Raw genomic sequence first — 20,208 nt, forward strand, 5'->3', positions numbered from 1 at the left:
ATGTATTTCCAGACAGCTCCAGGACAAGCTTTGTTCTTTTTGGGAAAGGGATGTAGAAAGCACATCCTTCAATGAAACTACCATTGTCAAGATCTGGGTCAAGAGGGTACAATTTATATGCACATTATAACTCCCAGAGGCTTATACTCAACCTCTTTACTGATAATAAAATCACTCCTCACAGCCTTCACAGTCATGGATGGAATGAACTGCCTTATAAAGATGATGTTTTTCAGGAATGCAAACCTAAGCACAATTTCTCTTCCACTTTTCAACACATTCTTAAGAGACGATTGCATTCCAAAACAGTGCACTCAAAAATCCCGATTCAACAAATAGCATCTTATTTAAACAGAGCATCACTTTGGTTTAATTTCTAAAGAACACAATTAACATCTGGTATTTTTAGGAAGGAAAAAAAAAACAAACAAGCACCAGTTTTCATTCATGATATCAAAAAATTATGAAAAAGAAAACCAATAGAGTGCTTATTTTTTTCAGTATCAGCAGCCTCCCTCGAATATGACTTACGGAATATATTGCAAATGGAGAAAATTCTGCTCTCCAGTTAAACTCACAGCAGCCTTACAAGAACAATTGAGTTAGGTTGGACTCTTGTATCATGAAAAAAAAAGTAAATGTAATCATGAATGAAATAAAATCCAGTCAGCCTGCAGAGCAATTTTCTGTACCTATAAAAATAACTGGAACAAACCTGTATTACATGGTCTTCACTTGTGATCTCAATGGCTTCTTGACTTTTCTCTAATGCTGTGAATAATGAATTACAAGCCCTGGAGACGAAAAATGACATCTGATTAGCTTTGATCTACATAATTCTTAACTGCACATGCTAACAAGCTATTGTAATTCCATACTGAACAAAGCTGTACTGCAAGGATTAATGTATTTAGCTAACTGACATTCTATAATTAACTGCAGTACAGAAAAATGGATACTCTTTTAAGGATATGGCTGAAATGGCAAATTTTGTTGATGATGCTTTTGCTAAAATTACCTTAGTTTGAATTGTGCCCGCACCTCTCCAAATTCCAGCTGAATTAACTCATTGTAACAGGCCATGATATTGGAATTTTCTACATATCTCTGCAAATAAAACATTAGAAATACTTAATTAGTACACATTTCTGTACTCAAGGGTATGAAGCTCAGCTTTCTTTTGCCCAGTGGAGTACAAAAAAGGCTCAGATATGCATAAAATAAACATGTTGCAATGTAAGCAACTTGATAAGGTTATTTTTTGGGACTAGAAAAATTCTTGGTCCTGATAGCAATGACCCGAGTATCTTCTCTGATAGATTTTTTTCTATACTTCTCATTTTAATCAGGTACGAGCCTCAGTGTTACATCTTTGCTCATGATAAACCGCCATTGATGTTGATAGTTTGGGGGGAGGTGGGGGATTATCAAAGATAAGCCAACACATCAAGGCTGCTAAACAAAGCTTTCTGTGCATTGCCATTAGTCCAATCTCCAAGGCTCTGGTCTATAAATAATTCAGAACCTGTGTCAGATTACTGATGTGCCCACTGGAATGACTCTGTGCATACAAGCACAATTATTTTCAGGCTTTAGCATTTCCTGTATTAGGACCCTGCTACAAATAAGCAAATGAACTGTGATGGGATGGTAAAAAATCTGGTGAGCGCGGAACCAATATACTCTGAATTACAATGGTAAAATCATGCACATTTTTGTTCCATTGTCAGCTAAATGCAGTCAGGAATCCACTCAACTGACAGGCTAATAAGCACCTTTCCTGTTTAATTGCAATAGTTGCCAAGGAACAGATTCAATGTGATACTTTTTAGGTCTTTCTAAACAAAAGATAATTGCATTTGACAGCATCTGAAATCTGTTTACAGATGTGAATTGGCATCTGATAGAAAAGATCTCCCACAGCATGCTCTGCTGTTCATAGAAGCTGCTCTTTGTCTCTGCTACAGTAATTAGTCAATTTTGCCAACGTCAACCTTTAAATCAGAGCATCGTACACTTATTTTGAAATAAACATGCATTGAAGAAATGCCTCGATACCACTTCTGGTATTCCTGACTGCCTGCCTGCTTAGTCAGCTCTACTCTAGCTCTACCAGTGCACTGTAGTTCAGAATGAGGAACTACGTAAGAATGAGCAGCACAAACAAGATTTACAGGTGGGATTACTGACACAGTGACAGGTTTGGAATGTCAGAGCTAACTAGTAGATTATGAAACAAACATACCCTTGTGAAACCAGCAGATATCAGGGGCAATATCGACGACTCTTCACGATCAGCGTGCCTTTAAAAGAAGGATAAAGGCAGATGTTATTTTTGTAACCAATTGAAACCCAATTTCACAAGCCATTAACATACCTGTACCTGTACACCAGATGTCACATTACAGGCTAATATGTCTAAATCTTAACAGGATCTATGAATCAAACTTTTTTTTTTACCTTTTTTTTTTATTATTTATTTTTTTTAATATTACAAACTTATATCTTTGCAACAAATAAGCCAATATATCGTTTTCCTATTTGTAAGTAATGAGCTTCTTGCATAGCAAACAAGGAATGCTTCGAACAATTAGCCAGACTGTTGCATGGATCATTTTTTTTGTGCCAGGTCCTTGTTACTCATGTTGTCCTTATCCAAAGATGCACCTGAAAGTCTACATGAGCGAAGTTTCAAGAAATGATTTGTTATCTGTGTACACCAAACCTCAGTGGACAACTTAGGGTGGCTGAATGATGGATGTGTTGACATCATGATGATGGCAATGTTGACTACCAAGCGCCTACTAGCAGGTCATATTAGAATGACATACTCCAAAAATGAGATATCTAAATCATCCTGAAAATCTTGGCTACATCAACTGTTAAAAGACACTTCAACATATGTGATGTATGAATGGAATCTGGAAGAAAGGTCATTATGCTAGATTTCTCTAAACAAGCAGATGGAAGCTGGTTGTGTCTAGCAGATGGCACAATAGCTTTTCTTTATGTCTGAAATTTTGGATCTTATGGCATGTCTTGTTTTTGTTTTCCACGAACTTGTTTCCTAAGCACAAAGAGAATGATACCCACCAAGACTAAGCAGGGAGACAAGGGCAGAAAATTTCTCCATTCCTCATGCCAGCTATCTCGTAATGCTGCCTTCCAAAAGTACAAAGAAGGCGATCGGGAATACTGCAGGAAAAAACAACCTCAACAAACTGAACTGCAGGAAAGTGAAGGATGGCAGTCCTCAGAGAGAAGCCCTTCCACATGCTATTGGCTAAATGTCAGGCTTTTTCACAAATACGCTTCTTGCAAGAAAGGGAATGTGTGAAAGTTCTCACTCTGTGAAATCCTGAATAGTGACTACAGAAGGCATGTGTAAGCACACAGGAATTTGAAACAATCAAATTGCTGGTAGTGAGAGCAGGCTTATTCCTGAAGTTTCCCAAACAGGGGTAGTAGACATCTGAAAATTTTGAGAACTCAAGCTAGTCACCACAGGGAGCTTTTACCTTGTCCCAGCACACGATATGAACATTTTGAAAAGACAAAATCAATTGCAGGGTTGTTGGTTTTTTTCTTCCCTTTTTGAGTAACTTCCTAATTGTGAGTCAGCAAGCCCAGCTTCCAATTTTCCTACCTTTTAAAAAGGACTTGCTGGCTCATAGAAGCACGGGGGTCTTTCTCTCTGATGTACATAAAGAAGCTCTTGAGATAGTTCAGTTTCTCCCCTGCTCCTGTTCTTCTCCTTTCTTTGGTATTACTTTGACAAGAGATTACCCTGATTGTAGAAGCAGTGGTTCCCATAGTCATAAGACTTCCCAACATAGAAATAATAAAGACTATATTCACAATGGAATCCTTTGAAATGTTTAATGAAGGTCTTTTGTTCAGTAGAGATGGTGGTGGAAAGCAAGATTGTTAATGAGAAATTAACCACTTAATGAGAATTAAACGCCTCAGACTCAGCTTCCAAAATAAACATTTTCTGAGAAATGGCTGGTCTCAAATTGTACTCAGAAAATTAGCTCAAATTCATTACCAGTTAATTATATTGCATTTTTGTTACTTCTGTGTTACTTTATGATATATAAGTAGTGTGTTCAAGAGGGAGGAGGAGGAAAAAACATGCACTGCTACACTGAGATGTCTTAGCAGTCTATGCTATTGTCAGAATTTCCATGCTCAGGTGCTGTTTCTCACTGCTCAAACTCTTCTACACTTTTTTCATAACTCTACAGATCTCCTATTTGTGCTGTGATTGATCAGACTGAAAGACAGATCAAGAGTTCATTATGTTATATTTATTAAAATCCAAGAACAACCTATTGGGCAATTCATGCTTTTTTTCACTGCAGAATTTATATTTATACTGTTAAGATTCACACTTTGTTGATGAAACTTATAAGTAAAGATGTATTTACCTTCGTACTACACCAATAATGACTGTATTTTCTGAGGGTTTCGTTGTTCTGATAGACCTTTAAATAAAAAGAAAGAACATTTAACATTTCATAAAGTTCACACTTCAGAAACTGTGCCCATACAGAACCTTCATACATTATTTTCCTTAACATGCCTCTTTTGCATGCTTTGATTTAACAACAGCAAGAAAGTCAGATCCAAAGCCTGCAGGATTACTGGGAAGAGAGAATAAATAAGCAATGCCTGAAACTCCATGTCGAAGAAAGGACATACAGAATGTATGTTAACTGAAACCTCAAGTTTCAAGGATTTGGCCTCACTAATTTAAGGAGCATTTCACTTCACAGGGGGACGAATGGTAAAAATGAGCAGAGCCAGGTATGTGAAAAAACATCCCATTATGGCAACAAATTTGCACACTGTAGCTCCACACCAGGTCAAGCTTCAACTGTCCTAGCAAACAATCAAAAATGCCACAGAACTGAGATAAAAGAACATTAATTGATGATGAAAATGGACTTCCGTCCAAGAAAAACTCCAACAGTAACATTCAATAGATTTTATAGAAGGGTCATAAAAAAGCAAGAAATCTTTCATGACGAGTTATCTACATAGCTATTCATTAATTACCCTGAAATGGTGTTTACCTGCACAGTGCTTCTGCATCAAAGTATCTGGAATGTCTGTGGTCTATAATGATAATTTCATGGTGTTTATCGAGAAAACATTCCAGTGCAGACTCGGGTGTTCTGGCGATATTACATCGAAATCCAGCTTTCTCGCAGGCCCAGCAGAACCCATTGCTCTGGTTATCCTCTTTGGCAAACACTAGAAGTACCTGGTTCAAATACAGAAAACGTTACAAACAACTCGTATGTATATGTTAGAATCCATGACCCACTTTTCTTTTTTTACCCACTTTTAACAAGATTAGCCAACATGAACTCATACAAGACGGGAGTATTTCTGTATATGAAGACCCCTGTGACTCCGATGCAAAGCTTGCCATGAGATCTGTATCACAGAAGGGGATTGACATGCTGGACATCCAGAACTGGAAGTCAGGAGAGCTATGATCTGCTCTGTCACAACTTGCTGCACAATTACCAGTAGCATTCCTCTCTCGGAGTCTTTTTAAAATCAACACAATGTCCAAATGTTTAACATTCCTAATTCCTAATGAAACGTGTTTTAAATTCTACTGTGCAATACACTATAAAAGATAAACATGAAGTCTACTAAGGAAGACTCCCACTGACGTGATTGTGCTTTGCTTTGGGGTAATATTTTATACAGAATAATTTCTTTTGCAGAGAGAATACACAGGCTGATAGAATATACATCTATGTTAACGCTGCTTTTGTGGATGACTCAGTAGATGCAGTCTTCTGGGAAAGATGGATAAACCAGACCAACATTTGTCCCGTTGTCTCAGGACACCAATCTTTCAGTAATTTAATCAAACTACACTTAAATATATGCTTTGGTTAGACAACAATGTGGAGCATGTGTAACTCACACCGCATCCCACTGCCATTTATCTTCTGGGTGACTTTAGGAATTCTGGTGCTGGTTACACTTTGGACTTTGGTTGATGGAATGTCTACCAGTAAATCTCAACATTTCCCTGCGTGCATATTTCTGCAAGAATGAAGGACTTAGTACTCATTTAGTTCAGATTCCTTTTATAGTAACCTTTGCAAACCTGCCTGAAAAACATGTCATACTTTGGGCTATATTTAGTGGAGTTAATTTATAACACTTAGGAGTGGAATAATGGTTTTCAGCATTAGCACAGAGCAGTCAGGAGATCTTACTTGTATGATCAACTTCGACAAAAATGTAATGTTGTCTGACCTTTCCTTCCCTCCTATCTGCCAATTGTATCACAAGGATTAGCTGGTAGAGTGGCTTATGACTGGACAGAAGTCATACAACCATTAATAACCACAAAGAGAGGCAGGAATATTCAAGGAATGTTTCTGATTTATAACTGGGGAAAGCTGGATTAGATTGTCCTAATATTTGATGTGAGGTGATAACACTGTCTGTTCTGACAACAGCTCAGGAGGATTTTGAACTACAGTTCCTGAAGACAGACATTTTCAAATCAGCAGGCTCAGATAAGTTTCACCCAAGAGTTTTGTAATTAATCACTGAGAACATCTTGTTATTATTATTAATACTTCAGAATGCTACAAGACATTGGGGAATTTTCAAAGGATGTTTAAGGGAGTCAGGTATCTGCAAACCTCCTACCATCCCAGACAAAAGAAGGGGACAGCTATAAAGAGAGAAAGGAGTCTGAATTAATGCCAGTCAACAACAAACAATAATTTAAAGAACCCCAATTACATGTGTTGCCAAGCTCACTTTCTACCTTCTGTGATACTGCAAGTCTGTTTGATGCTGGTAGTGATGCTGGTGCAATAGACCTCAACAGGACATGTGACTTAGCAAAGTTCTGATGAGATTTTGATAAAGTAAATGCAAAACTCATTAAGTAAAATGCTAATCATGGAACATACTACACTGACTACAAGCTATCTGATAGAAGAAAGGGCTATAGATGGCTCTGTTTCTACGAGTTGAGAGATGCTTGGAGAAAAGAGTTTGTCAGGATTTTTAGCATGTCACATATAATGTGGTCACAACCTGTTAGGTGTGTGCATATCACTGTGCGAAAACACTGTGGAGATCTCCACACTACAGAAACTCCAGACATAATCCAACATTGACTTCTGTGATATCTTAGAAATTAAGATTTCAGTTGGAACTGTAGCACCTACCTGAAGTTGATCTTGATGAAGTCTCATAGGGCCAAACTGCACATCTGTAACTGGTGTCTAGAAAATATAAAAGGGGATCTTATTAGCACATACACACCTAGAGAAGAAGCAAAAATAGCTCTGTTAAAGAAGATTTATTGACTATGCTTGCATAGATATATAATCACTGTTATGACTGTCTTGTTCTGCTTTTGCAAATGCACATGCTGAGCATTAACACCATTACAAATCAGGTCAGTTTTGATTGTTATATTTTAAAAAGAATGGATTAGTCCTGAAAGTTCTGTAGACAGACTGTTGTTATTTCTTCGTTTTTTGTAACCCCTGTATGACATGAGCTGCCCTGCAAAACACCGAAGCATTTTAAAACCACCAAAAATCCAACAACTTCTATAGAACATTAAAGCTACTGGAGAAAGGCAAAAAAATGTTACTCCTAGAATTCTCTATGTCATAGGTGCCGGCAAGTGATACCAAAGCACACAAATTACTACATTTTACTACATAGCCCCACGGATGCTGGGTTCTCTCCTTCCCACCCAGCCCCTCCAGGGCAGGCATCAGAACCCAGATATCTGTGTTGACATTGCATGCACTCAGCATGCAGCCTGGCTTTGAGGAACCCTGTAAAATGCTGCTGTAGCATGGCATGCTTTGTGCACACCGTGATTTCTGCACTGGATTCTGTTCTAGTAACAAAGCAGCTTAGCTTTTTGTGCGAGAACTGTGTCACAATCTTTTCTTCCTCACTGGAAGCGATGGAGGCAAATGGCCCAGGTGCTGCTTATGGCAGCTGGCTCTGATGCAATTAATCATTGGGTATCACTGGCTGGAGCGCAGGCTTCAGCATGAACAACTCTTCAAGGTATCTGGGACAGACGTTCTCAAGGAGATAAACATATAAATACAGAGGAGACTAATAGGATTGTATAGGTTAGAGTCTTTGGGAATTCCCACTTGGCAAGTAACTGCACTTTCATGTGCTTAAGTGGTTCTCATCTCTTATCTCTGAAATGAAAACTAGAAATCAGGAGTAACAATGCTACTGATTCCAAAAGGGCAGCAGCGTCCAGCCAATGGTCCCTGGAGAGAACAGGCTCTTCAAGGATACTGGAGTGAGAACGCAGCAGAAAATTGCTATGGGTAAGACAGTAAATAGAAAATATCTCCGGATTCTCATGTACAAAGAAAAGATCTCTTGAGTACAAAGGTGTCATTTTTACATTGTTGTTTTTCAAAGTAAAACCACACTTGAAGATCAGATTTATTGCTTTGCACTCTAGAACGTTTCCAATAAGTAATTTTAGAGAAACCTCACCACATCCCACAGAAAAATCTTTTTGAATTACATGCTCTATTCTTTCTTTGACCTCATTGCTCCATCGCTCAGCCCTCCAAGTTTCTCATGTGTGATTTTATTTATTTATCGACTTGGAAATCATCAGGGTAACATTAAATGAGCAAGAAACACAAATCAAGGAAAAATGGCAACGTAGCACTTACAAAAAAGGGGCCAGGGTTTGCTGTGTTATTTCAGAGGGCCCCAAAAAGCTGACATTAAAATGGTGTGGGTGGGCTTCAGGTTTACTCTCAGCCATTCTAGATTCGAGTGGCTTAGTTTAAATACTTTCTGGTCAATTCTTCTAATTTTAAGACCCCAAACCTCTCTTCCATAAGAAAAAAATCAAACTGCTTTCTTCTCCCTTGAGACCCATCATCTACTTCTTCCAAATCTGCACCAGAAAACAGCAAATAGTTCTGCTGACAGTGCACGGAGCAGAAGGCGATCCAGCCCCATCTGCCAGGGCTGTGCTGGCCCTGCAGCACTGCCAGCAGTGACTCCTTGATCTCATTCAGAGGGATCAGCAGGCATGCCCAAAGGACACAGAGGAGGTGTATCTATTGAAGAGATGCCTTTCTACAGTCATTTCTCTGGCCATGACCACACTTCAAATTAAATTCTGCACTATTTATTTTGCTCTCCAGCCGCCAGCATAAAGCAGCAAGTGTTATCGGTTCCATGGGGAGCTGCTGGGCACAGACTTGGAGCTGAGCTCTGCAGTTTGGGAGCTGTGAACCCTGTGTGTCAGGGCAGTGCACCCTCACACCCAGTTCCAACACAGAACCAAGCTCCATGAAGTTATGATACAAGATTTATCCTACAGGGAGTTTGCAGAGCCTGGAAAATGCTTTTATGCCAGCAACCTGTGGCATTTCGACACTGAAAATACCCATGCATGCACCACTGAAGCTTAAGTTACAGGCACTGCCCAAATGAAAAGCTGTCATTACACATTAACTGCCTGTCCTGGGCCAAAGAAAAACCCTGCTCTACATCTCTACTACAAAACATCGGTGAACCCCAGTTAATTCTTAATGCTGTTGAAATCTGTTCAATCACTTGATTAATCATTTCAGCTCTTTGTTTGCTGCTGATAGCACTGAGGCAAAGCATGCTGATTAAACTGTATCAGAGCTGCAACAAAGGTGAACTGAAAGTCTATGGGTGAACAAAATGAGCTTTACAAACACAAGCTAACAACAAACCAAGCCCAGCCAAGGCTCACACGTACTGTAACAGCACAAACACATCCTTATTCATTCAAGAGTTTTGCTTTCCTACTGGAAAAAGAACCAATCCCAGCCTAAGTGCTCACACAGCACTGCAGCCATCCCGTGTTCTCTGCCCCACTGCCTGTTGCAGCCACTAAACTGAAAACACTGTGACTGCTGATAGAAATACTGCATGTTTCCCATGCCCAGAGATTAGTGAATGTTTGGTAAATAAAAACAACTGAAATAAATACAGACCCAAACGACTGTGACCATCTGATTAAAGTACAACAGCTACACAAACCTTGCGGAGTTTGCCCAGTGAATAAATATAGTAAGGACTGAAGGGTGGACTTAAAGCCAGCTCGATGTGCACACTCCCTGTGGTGATAAACTGCCTGGTTGGGGCGCAGGACACATCAAAGCAGCCCGCATTCCGCAGGTCTCTGTTTGCTAGAGGTCTCACATCTTGGCTCCCTCCAGCGTGCCTCTCCTACCATTACCAATTGGAGAGGAGAGCAAACTAAAAGGCAGCGTCAGCCCCCCACACCCTCTGGCCATTAACTCCTATGCAGCGCACCCACTATGGTGTGGCAAACACATTTCTTTCTTGGAGCTTTCTTCTTAGGTCACTTGTTTCACGAAGTGTTTGTGGGATGTTTTAAAGCAGAGCCTTGGGCTGCCTGAGGCAACCAGCTGACATCCAGGTTTAAAAAGCAGGCAGTGAGAAATGGTGTGCAGTTCCACACCAGACAACCACCCATTCAAATAAAGACTTCATCCCTAAGGCTCTGATTCCTTATTTTAGGACATGGATAACCACAGTGATATAAGACTTCATCACTGGGCTTATCAGATTACTGTCAGAAAAATTCATCACTTTACTCAGATCAGTATTTTAACACACCATAGAAAAGGTGTTTGTTTTATTTAGTTTTAGAATGTAGACTTAAGTTTTGCCCATGCACTTGGTACAGGAAGACTTGACTCATTGCAGCAAGAACCAAACACCAAAACATGCTCAGAGCATTAGGACTGCTAGAACACTCAAAATTCAGATTGTGCTAAGAAAAACAAAGGGATAGATTTTACAAAGGGAAAAGCATCTCTTTCCTTAACCTGCTGTACTAAGCATAGATTTATCACCCCTGAGAAGGAAAGCTCAGACTCACAGGTTTAGATCATACCTCAAACTTCAACTCCTTTGGAAACGATTAATGGCAGAAATTTGAATTCCACATGATAACATCAATTCTCAAAGACCTCAGCCAAACGCTGGTGGATGCTGGAAGGCAGAAAGTACCCCACTGGCTATCAGAGCAATTCCACAAAAAGAATAGCCTGGATTTACTTCACTATAAAGAAGGAGACTGGCCCCACAGTTACTCCTTCAGCTGTTTGGAGGCCACAACAGTTGGAATAAAGAAGGAGGGAATAAAACACTTAGGGTTACCTGCCTTCATTCAACAGATTCAAGGATGGAGGCAAGCCGGGCTCCTAAAGACTGTACTCAGTTTATTTTTTGCTGAAATACAGAGCTCTGGAAGGCAGCTAACATTTATCAAAACTGCTGTTCAACCCAGATGAAACCTGTTCATTCTATCCCTTGATATCTTTTCCTATTTTTGCCTCATAAGAAAAGTAGACAAATGTCACAGACTCAACAACTTAAATAACGCAGCATTCTGACTCAGTGCAATTTGTTCTTATGAAATCTAGCATTTCTTCTAAATCCAGTTCCCCCTGATACATCCTTGTCAACAAAACAATATGGAGTCAGACCTGTATTTCAAGGTCTAAAAATCACCTGAGGGTCTGGTATTATATATTATATATATATATTCAAAGTATTAAATTAATTCCTACGAGAATTATTTATGATGCTGCCATATGATGATACAGCAACCAACACAAGCGATGAGATAACATACCTTCCATTCTCCATTTCTGAAGTTCTAGTAACAGCTGTGAATCAGTATTACATAAATTAGCCCTTGGGAGGCAAGCTCTGGCCTCTGATTCACATCATAAGGAACATAGAATTTGGAGAGCTCCTAGTTTGTGTGAGAAGTTCTATAGAGCTCAATGAGTTTCCTCTCAAGTGAGGCTGCTAAGCATACCAGCCATGGGACCCATGCTCTTATTCCTGAGCTCCTGGTGAGCCTTCAACTCTGTACGTTATTTGTCACATTCTGGATCCAATTCCCATTTGCATTGCTTCAGGATTAGTCTAATGCAATACATAAAACTAAATTAGAACAAAACTGGAGTAATATCATTACGAAATTGGGCTTGCTGCCTTCCAGCACGCTTTGGATCCAACTGAGAACTCATTCTATACCTTCTGGAAAATCTTCCCATACTTGTAAATATGAAATTACTGTTATCATTTTGCAAGCGTGACATTATCAGAGGTGAATCATTTCATTATTTTGGAAAGAAAAAGAAAAAAGAAGAAGAAGAAAATGCTGTCCCAAAGGGACTTTTATAATTATGTGCAATGTGGTAAGGCCTGGGTGGCTTCTGGCCCAGACCAGCAGGCTCTGTGGTCAACTTTGTACGATTACAGAACAGCAAAGAAGATGGTAACCTCTACCATTGTTAAAGGTCAGAACTTCTACACAGAACACAACAGCAGCTCTAAGGATTCCTTCAGCTCTTGATAGGATATTTAAATGATAAATGTTGTTAACACTTAGCATGCTTACAGCACAACTACACAGATCTCAAACCCGCAGAGGCAGCTTACAAATCTACATGATGTTTTCTAACCAAAGAGAACACTGTGGAACGGAAACCAGTTCTCACATCAGAAGATATTCAAGTCCAGCAAGTGACATTTGCTGCAGCACCCCCCTGACCCAGGGATCCTTTAGAGATCTGCATGATGTACACAAACACACTGGGCTTGAAATTTCATCTGTTTGTCTCTATTTTGCATTAGATTGGAAAAATGTGAAACAAATGTTCTACAGCAACCCCAGGAACGTGAATACCCTTAACACTGGTCTGTGGTCCATCATCATCATTTTGTCAAATGCCTTTATGAGCAACCAGCACTGAGTTTAAAATGCCCTACACCTTCACCACCTTAAAACCTGAGCTGACTCGCTGGGGTCTCCCCTCAGGCTGCCCACTGTGACTGGAAGCTTTCCTGGAACATCTCCATAGAGGCCACATACGCACAGACCTCGGCTGGAGGCTGCGGGCTCTCCCCACGTTGGATCCCTGGAATGCTCACTCAACTATAGCCAAATATTTCTGTGTGGTGAGGACATGCTGTAAAGCATTTGTAGTTATATCCTGCACTAAAGAGAAAAACAGCAGCTTAAATGATCTGGCTTGTACTTTAGAAGAATTTTTTAAACCCTATAATAACAGTTTGCTATACATAGGTTGCACAAATGGATGCCTTTATCAAGACAAAAAAAAAGTAGTAAGAACAGTTTCAGCTTTTCAAAGCTAAACGTGGTTCTTAAGCATTTGCCTCTTCAGAGAGTCCAGTTTAAGAACGTGCAAAATGCAGAAACTGAATTGCTTCAGATGAAAAGAGAAGGCATCTTCAGGGTATTAGCATCTTATTCTGTTTTAAAGAAAGTTTAAGTGTTGGCTTGAATATCTGGCACCTCAGAGGGGAAGTGTCATCTAAAATCAGAAGCTCACAGTATTTTGGGGTACACTGGGGTCTGCAAGCAAACATATCCAGCATTGGCTTTCTCAACATCTTTGTCTAACTCCAAAGGAACTCATTGCTCCTGCTGCCTCAGGTGTATGAACGTTGCAGGCCAGCTGCAGCATCACTGCTTCCTGTCCCCCAGTTATGTGGACGCTTCCACACAAACACTGCATTCTTCTGGCCCAGAGGGAAATTCTTGCTGCCTGCACTTCCACAGTTGAGCTGCACAGCACTCTGGGAGACTTAAATATGGCACAGTAGTTCTATTGTTTAATAATATTCAAGCCTCTTGCTCTCTTGTGATTCCGCAGAAGCCAAAAGATCCCGGAGTGCAGCAATAAACACTAATCTGTTTTATATTTGTCGACCAGTTCCCTTCCTTCTAGCAGCTCCCACTTGTTAGTTTTATTTTAGAGATGATTACAGACACATCAGGATCCAATACATCTCCATCACTGTCACTCTAAGTTTTATTTTTTCCTTCATTCATATGGATTTCTTCAGTGGCATTTTCATCAAACCATCTGGATTTGAATAGGCTCAGTATCTAAAAGGAAATTCCAGTCTATTAGGAAGATTTCCAAATACTGTTTCTTTGTGTCAAATCAAATTTTCATGCCTTCATCTACCAACACTGTAATTGACACAAACAAATCAAGCAAAGCAAGAAAGTGCAGCAGAAAACAGTATGAACCTACTGGTGGGTCTGTTAGGTTTCCAAGACTATCTCTGCTCCATCCTGAGACTCCCTTTATTAAGGAACAACGTTTATTTTCCTATTGCCATTAACAACTCATTGTTCATGCTGATATGGTGGAAGCCTGAGCCCTTGGCAAATGTACTGTCAGAGCAACACCACATTATAAAAAGAGCACTGGTAAACAATGTGTGCAACAGGCTGACAGCACAGCCTGCCTCCTGGGAGCCCTGTGCTCCCAGCTGAACGACTTAGAGAATTTTACAAGAAAAATCTTTGTCTAACTTTCCTCACTGAAAGGTAAACCTGAAGCATTACACTGTAGGGAAAGACAGCTCAGGCTCCACTGACCATAATAATCCTTTCCATCTGCTGCCACTCACTACCATGAACTAATACAGATCAGCACAGGGAAACGTTCAATAGTGACAGCAAACATTTCAGGATTTTTGTTTACTGAATGCAACTGTCCATTAATAATTGAGAAAACCAAAAGCGATGCTCTTGGCATTCAAACCTCTCATAAATGGAGAACTTTATCTCCAATACATCACAGAAAACTTGAGATTGCAAGCATATTCTAGACAGCCTTTAAACTAAATACTACAAAATTCATAGCACTGTGTCCTCTCTTTTGCTCTCCAGCATTCATTTAGCATGACTGTACCGCAGACCACTCCAACAGGATAACTCCAGGTTTTATCATAGGGAAGAAAACAGACAGATGGATTTAAGAGTGCTGGAATCATTCCTTTCTTCTGCCCTCTCCGAACTTCACTAGCAGGGGGAACCAGTGGCTGCTTTCCTCTCACACAGATGCCTCTTCATTTCAGAGGACCTACCGGGTAGCCTGAAACCCGACACAGGCCTTGTGCTCATGTCTGGGTCAGGAACACACGGCGCTTCTGCCAGCCCACAGCGCTCCTGAAATATTACATTGCACGCGCTGTAGATGGGATCGCTCTTGGTGTTTTTTTCCTCACATACAGTAGAACCTTTTTACAGTCACACCAATCCCCCTGAACTTCGCTTGCATGTCTTTATTAAAGCAGATTTTTTCATTATAATCAGAAATCCACTTTTCATTTTAGCTCTCTTGCATTTGTGGTAGGCACGCTCCAGCACTCTCTTATATTTAACTTAACTCAAAACATTACTTAAAGAATCTAACTGCATTACTGTGTTTGCTGAGAAATAATCTCCACAGCCCCAGCAATCCCTTTACCAAAGAGCTGCTGATGTGCCAAAGATGACACCACTGGCATAAAAATGAGTTAACACAGGGCTTGCTTTTCCCTCCAGGAATTCCAAAGCAACCAGTATGTCACCAACTCCCAGTAAAGATTCACAGACCAAAACTGGGAACCAAGCTCTGAGCAGAGCCGCTCCCTTTTAATCAACAGCCCTTAAAGCAGCCACTGTGGTTGTTAATGGGGGATGTAAATCCATCTGGGTATCTAGCAGCCAACAAGGCAAAACCCTGCCCACTGTGAAGTCTGTTGACTATACAACTGTCTAGATAGATTCTTTCCACATCTAAGGTTTGTATTTCTCAAAGTACAAGAACCATAACTGTGCAGATCGTAATATACTGATATTGAATAACCTCATATAAATTCCATCTTCTATTTACCCCTGAGATTTCCAGGAAAGAGAGACAGCATCTGGAGATCCCTGCATCATATCTTTTTATTTGGCTATGATAGTAAGTGAAGCTTTCAGAGAGCCTGGCTGCACAGCAAATTGGGAAGGAAAGGTCCGTATTGTGCAAGGAGATCACAGGCCAAGAAAAATAGGTGAAAAAACACCTAATAAATCCATAATGTAAACACATGCACTGACTGCACAGCTAGCCTGCAAACTGCATGATAACATCACCAACACAGCACAGAGCTGGTGGTGGTGAAGGGCTGCACCTGGTCAAGCAGACCTGGCCTTTCAAGTACTCTTTGGACAACCAGTTTTAAATGGTGGTTCCATTCCCTATAACATGGGTAGGCTGTCTGGAATCTGTTTTTCCAGAAGCTGTATCAGTCTCTTCCAGTTATAGGTCATCAGACCCTGCCACAGGCCCACAGACTGTTAGGAAGAGCCATGTGCCTCTGAGCTCCACTCAGCATCTCTTACCAGCTCTTCCTTCTATTCAGGCAGTAACAATGAAGCAGAAGGAGCTGTGTGGAAGAAAAATGTCCTAGTTGTCACACACTAAAATGCTGTCAATCTGCACAACAGGGTAATTAATCGCAAGGAAATAATTTATCTCCCTTGAGATACAAATTCTGGCACCTGACAAGAAGGAAGCTCATTTCATCTGTTTTTCAGCTATCCAAACTATGTTTCCCTCCTGGATAAGCTTTCTCAGTCTCCTGTCTTTCCTGTGAATGGATGCAGTAAGCCTGGGCTTACTGGTACAAGTGAGAAAGTTCCACGCCAAAGCACAAATAAGGGAGAAATAGACAAAGTCCTGTCTGGCGAGACCGTCAACAAGTTCACAGTCACCATTTCCTTCTTCCTCCCTTGCACCAAGTGTTTCTTCCCAGACAGCGATCCAGACTGCTGATAGCTCTGGCAGGGAGTTTTTACCAGAAATTTTAGCAGGAAATGTTCATTTGCAAGCCCTGGTGTCCTCCCTGTGCTGCATCTGCACAGCCCCATGCAGACTACAGAGCTGCTCCGGCAGCCTGCAGCATGCTGAGCAAAGCTCTGAGTGCAGCACCAACTGCACACACTTGTTTTTTTTCTCCTTTTCCTCCCAGCAATGAAATACTCCAAGGTCACTTGGAAAACTAGAAAGAAAAAAAAAATCCTATATACTCATTGAAGAATAACATAAATCAGATTCTTGGAAAGTCTTATTACTTAGATCACCTGGATTTCTTTTTCATCCTCTATGAACCCTGAACATAAGGCTGTAGTTACTATAAGCGTGGGAGAGAGCCGTGCTCTTGATTAGGAAAGCCTTTATCAATCATGAGATGTTTCATTTGATTTATGTGTTTGTGTGTTCCCCTGAGCTGGGACAAATGGCCTCACCGCATTCGTACTTGTGTGGTTAGCAGATTTTTCTGCATCTCTTTTGTCCTTATCCTCCAAAGACACAACAAATGGCGTGTTGCTAAACGTTGAACTTTGCAATTTTCGTGCTGCATTGCGACAATAATGTATTTTGACTAACTGCACGAGCCACCAACATGTACAGTCTAGGCAGCAGCCATGGAACACCAAAGGTTTACTTTAGTTTCTTCACCGCTTAATTTGAACCATTATGTTGTACTCTGGATGACTTCAGAATATAGTACAAGGTGCATAATTTAATCCAGTTATATTTGTAATCTAATTTTGCTTAAGAACGTTCAAATGTCTTTCAACAAAACAAACCTCCTCTAGAACAGCAGGAAAATATTAGAGGCGGCATCAAACCACTGCCCCATTAGATATAAATTGCTCACAGCATGTTTTCCACGAAGCAGAGTAACAAAATTTGCAGGCCGTAATATGAGGCTCTACCCAGAAATACTTTCCAGATGAAGTATGCGTGATTTGCGGAGGTTGTGTGACACAATCAACAATTTTCTGCTGTTGGATGAAGATGACCCAATGCATTTGGAGCCCTGAACCTGCCTCATCTCCGTGTACAACCCCCTTTCCTCAGTCCTGCACCAGGGAAGCTGACCAGGATGCCCATAAGGATGGAAGCTCCATGGCTGCTGCTGTCGGTGCCCTCTCCACACAGCTGGCTGTGAATGCTGAATGAATGAATGATTGCCTGCAAATTGCTTTTGTCAAGTTAATCTAACAGGTACAAATGTGATACCTCAGCCTCGTGTCTCCTCTTTATTTTACAGTGCTAAGCCCTGTCAATGTTAACCAGGTACTCCTTGAGCGGTAACAAGTCTCCTTCATTATAACCAATTAGGGCTAATTTATTTTCTTTTCTATTACAAGTGAAACATGTCTATGCTAGGAATAATCTGTCATACAAGTTCATTTTCATTTAGTTACTAACAGTGCCCATCAGATGCTTTCTTCACACAGTTCCCTCACAGTCTCACCTGGAACTCTCCCAGCTTCATCTGGCTGGAAAATCAGAATCTCTGTGACTACAAGCCACAGGCAGAGGTGAGTGTTCATTTCTCTCCCTGCTCTGACCTCTACCCCTAGGCTACAAGCAGAGCCCTGGGCTGATTCCATCAGCACTCCAAGAGTCAGAGACAAACATCTGGAATTTATCTGCTTGAAATAAAATAAATGACATCTTTTCAGGATTTCCAGCTTGCACCTGTACTTCTAAATCTCCTCCATGAAGGCAAGTTCTGAACAAATGTAATCAGGAGCAGGAGGCAGCAGCTCTCCTAGGGGCCTGGGAAGAATGGGGATGATGCCTGGAGGCACGGGATGCCTCAAGCATTCTAGCTTCATCTGAAGCTGCAAAGGGGAAGTGAGGAACCCCAAGATGAATTGGGGAGGTCAGGGCTGCAAACAAGGTTGTGATAAGGGGGCAGAGGTCAAAAAAATCAAGCACCGCTGCTGTCACCTGATGAGAGGAGAGCACAAGGGTACAGGATGAACCTCTGAAAATATGCAGAGGAGGGAACAGGGAATACGCAGAGAGGAAGAAGGGCAGTGGAGAAACAAAGAGAGAGAAGGCCCTGCCAATCGTTGGGATGAAGGTTACCCCTGCCTATGCACCACGCTAATTGCCTGCAGCCATCTCCTTTCCTGAGCCTCCCTGAGCACAGACAGGGCTCGTTCCAAAGCAGAAAGTGACTGATCTGGTCCTGTGCTATGGGCAGGTCCACATGAGGACCAGAGAAACTTCTTTATTTTTACTTGTATGGTGTTCAAGGCTTTCATTGCAAGGGTTTAACGGCCTGGAGCAAAAGCTGGCCGTATCTCATCCTGTTTAGCCTGGCAGGCTGTCCTGGAGAAAGCTCACATTTAGGAGCTGGTGTGATCTTAGTGAGACAACCCCACTGCAAATGGAACCAAAGCCCTGGGCATGCAAAGCAAACTCACACCAGTACCCACAGCTGGGCACTGCATCCAGCTCGTTTCTCTGCACACTGACTGCTCATGAAGCAGGACACTGGAAGCACAGGAGCTCTGGATTATATGTGAACCAGGTGTGGCACTTTCTGACCATAAAGATACACAGATGGAAATATCACTTTTCCACAGCTCTGTGGAGCAACTCTAAATTGTTTGGTTGTTTTTTTAAATACAAGACTTCAGAAGATTCCTTAAAGAACTGCTTTCATTAAGTGATCTGCTGCTCTCAGCCAAGTACACAAGCTGTTTGGGCAAAACAGAAATAGGATTTGGAAATGGGGTGACGGGGAAATCATCTGCAGCATGACAGACCTACAGAAGAGAAATACAATGCAAGCACCATCAGGTGCACCATGCGCCCTATTTTTCAAAGGCTGTTTCATCCTTCCAATAGGTGTTTCCTTTTGCTGTGTGTGACAGGAGGCTAAACAGGGTGCTGCTGTCACTATGATCGAGTAAAGCTGCCCAAAACATCGCCTCGAAGAATGGTTGAACTAAGGTCTGCATTGCTCATCACTGGTTCTTGTCCAAGGGGAAGTTAATAACCCTGTGCCACTGGCCAAAACACAAGCAAACCAAAACGTAAGGGGATCAGGCCCCTGGCAGCGTGTCAGCACTCCTGATCTCAGCCAGCAAGCAGAGGAGTGCTGCTGCACGCCTTGCTGGCAGTTCTCTGCCCCAGCGTGACAGCATGAGCAGCAGCTTCAGGCTCAACAGTTTGCAGAATGCTTTACAAGATCAGGATGGAGGTGTTTTCACATACACATCCTACAACATTGAATAATAAACCTTTCATATTATAAGCCTGGCTGCCTCAGGAAGGGATCTATTGATCACCTTCTGCAAGGGAGACCCATGGAAAAATAAAATAAAAAAATCCAAACACCAGTTAGAAAAAATCACTGAAACAAATGTGGATTTTGATCACGGCCCAACATTGAAACTGTCAGCTTTACTCTCACGATAAGCAGGCAGCTCTCATTTACCACCCAACACCTACTTTATTTATTTAG

General features: G+C 41.2%; 1 protein-coding gene across 4 annotated transcripts in view; it reads right to left on the reverse strand.

Annotated features, from left to right (window-relative positions):
• PDE8A (phosphodiesterase 8A) overlaps positions 1 to 20,208 on the reverse strand; it is a 128,543-nt gene that overhangs the window by 26,343 nt on the left and 81,992 nt on the right. For all 4 annotated transcript variants that reach the window (XM_085515430.1, XM_032446938.2, XM_032446937.2 and 1 more), the window contains 6 exons: positions 7,221 to 7,277; positions 5,079 to 5,269; positions 4,431 to 4,487; positions 2,246 to 2,303; positions 1,019 to 1,107; positions 716 to 794 (listed from right to left, as the gene is read on the reverse strand). In XM_085515430.1, the coding sequence (XP_085371556.1) occupies positions 716 to 794; positions 1,019 to 1,107; positions 2,246 to 2,303; positions 4,431 to 4,487; positions 5,079 to 5,269; positions 7,221 to 7,277 (531 nt within the window). The remainder of the gene's footprint in view (positions 1 to 715; positions 795 to 1,018; positions 1,108 to 2,245; positions 2,304 to 4,430; positions 4,488 to 5,078; positions 5,270 to 7,220; positions 7,278 to 20,208) is intronic.

Source organism: Coturnix japonica, chromosome 14 (genome assembly GCF_054131305.1).
Source record: "Coturnix japonica strain WE chromosome 14, WE-NBRP24, whole genome shotgun sequence".
Classification (NCBI taxonomy): domain Eukaryota; kingdom Metazoa; phylum Chordata; class Aves; order Galliformes; family Phasianidae; genus Coturnix; species Coturnix japonica.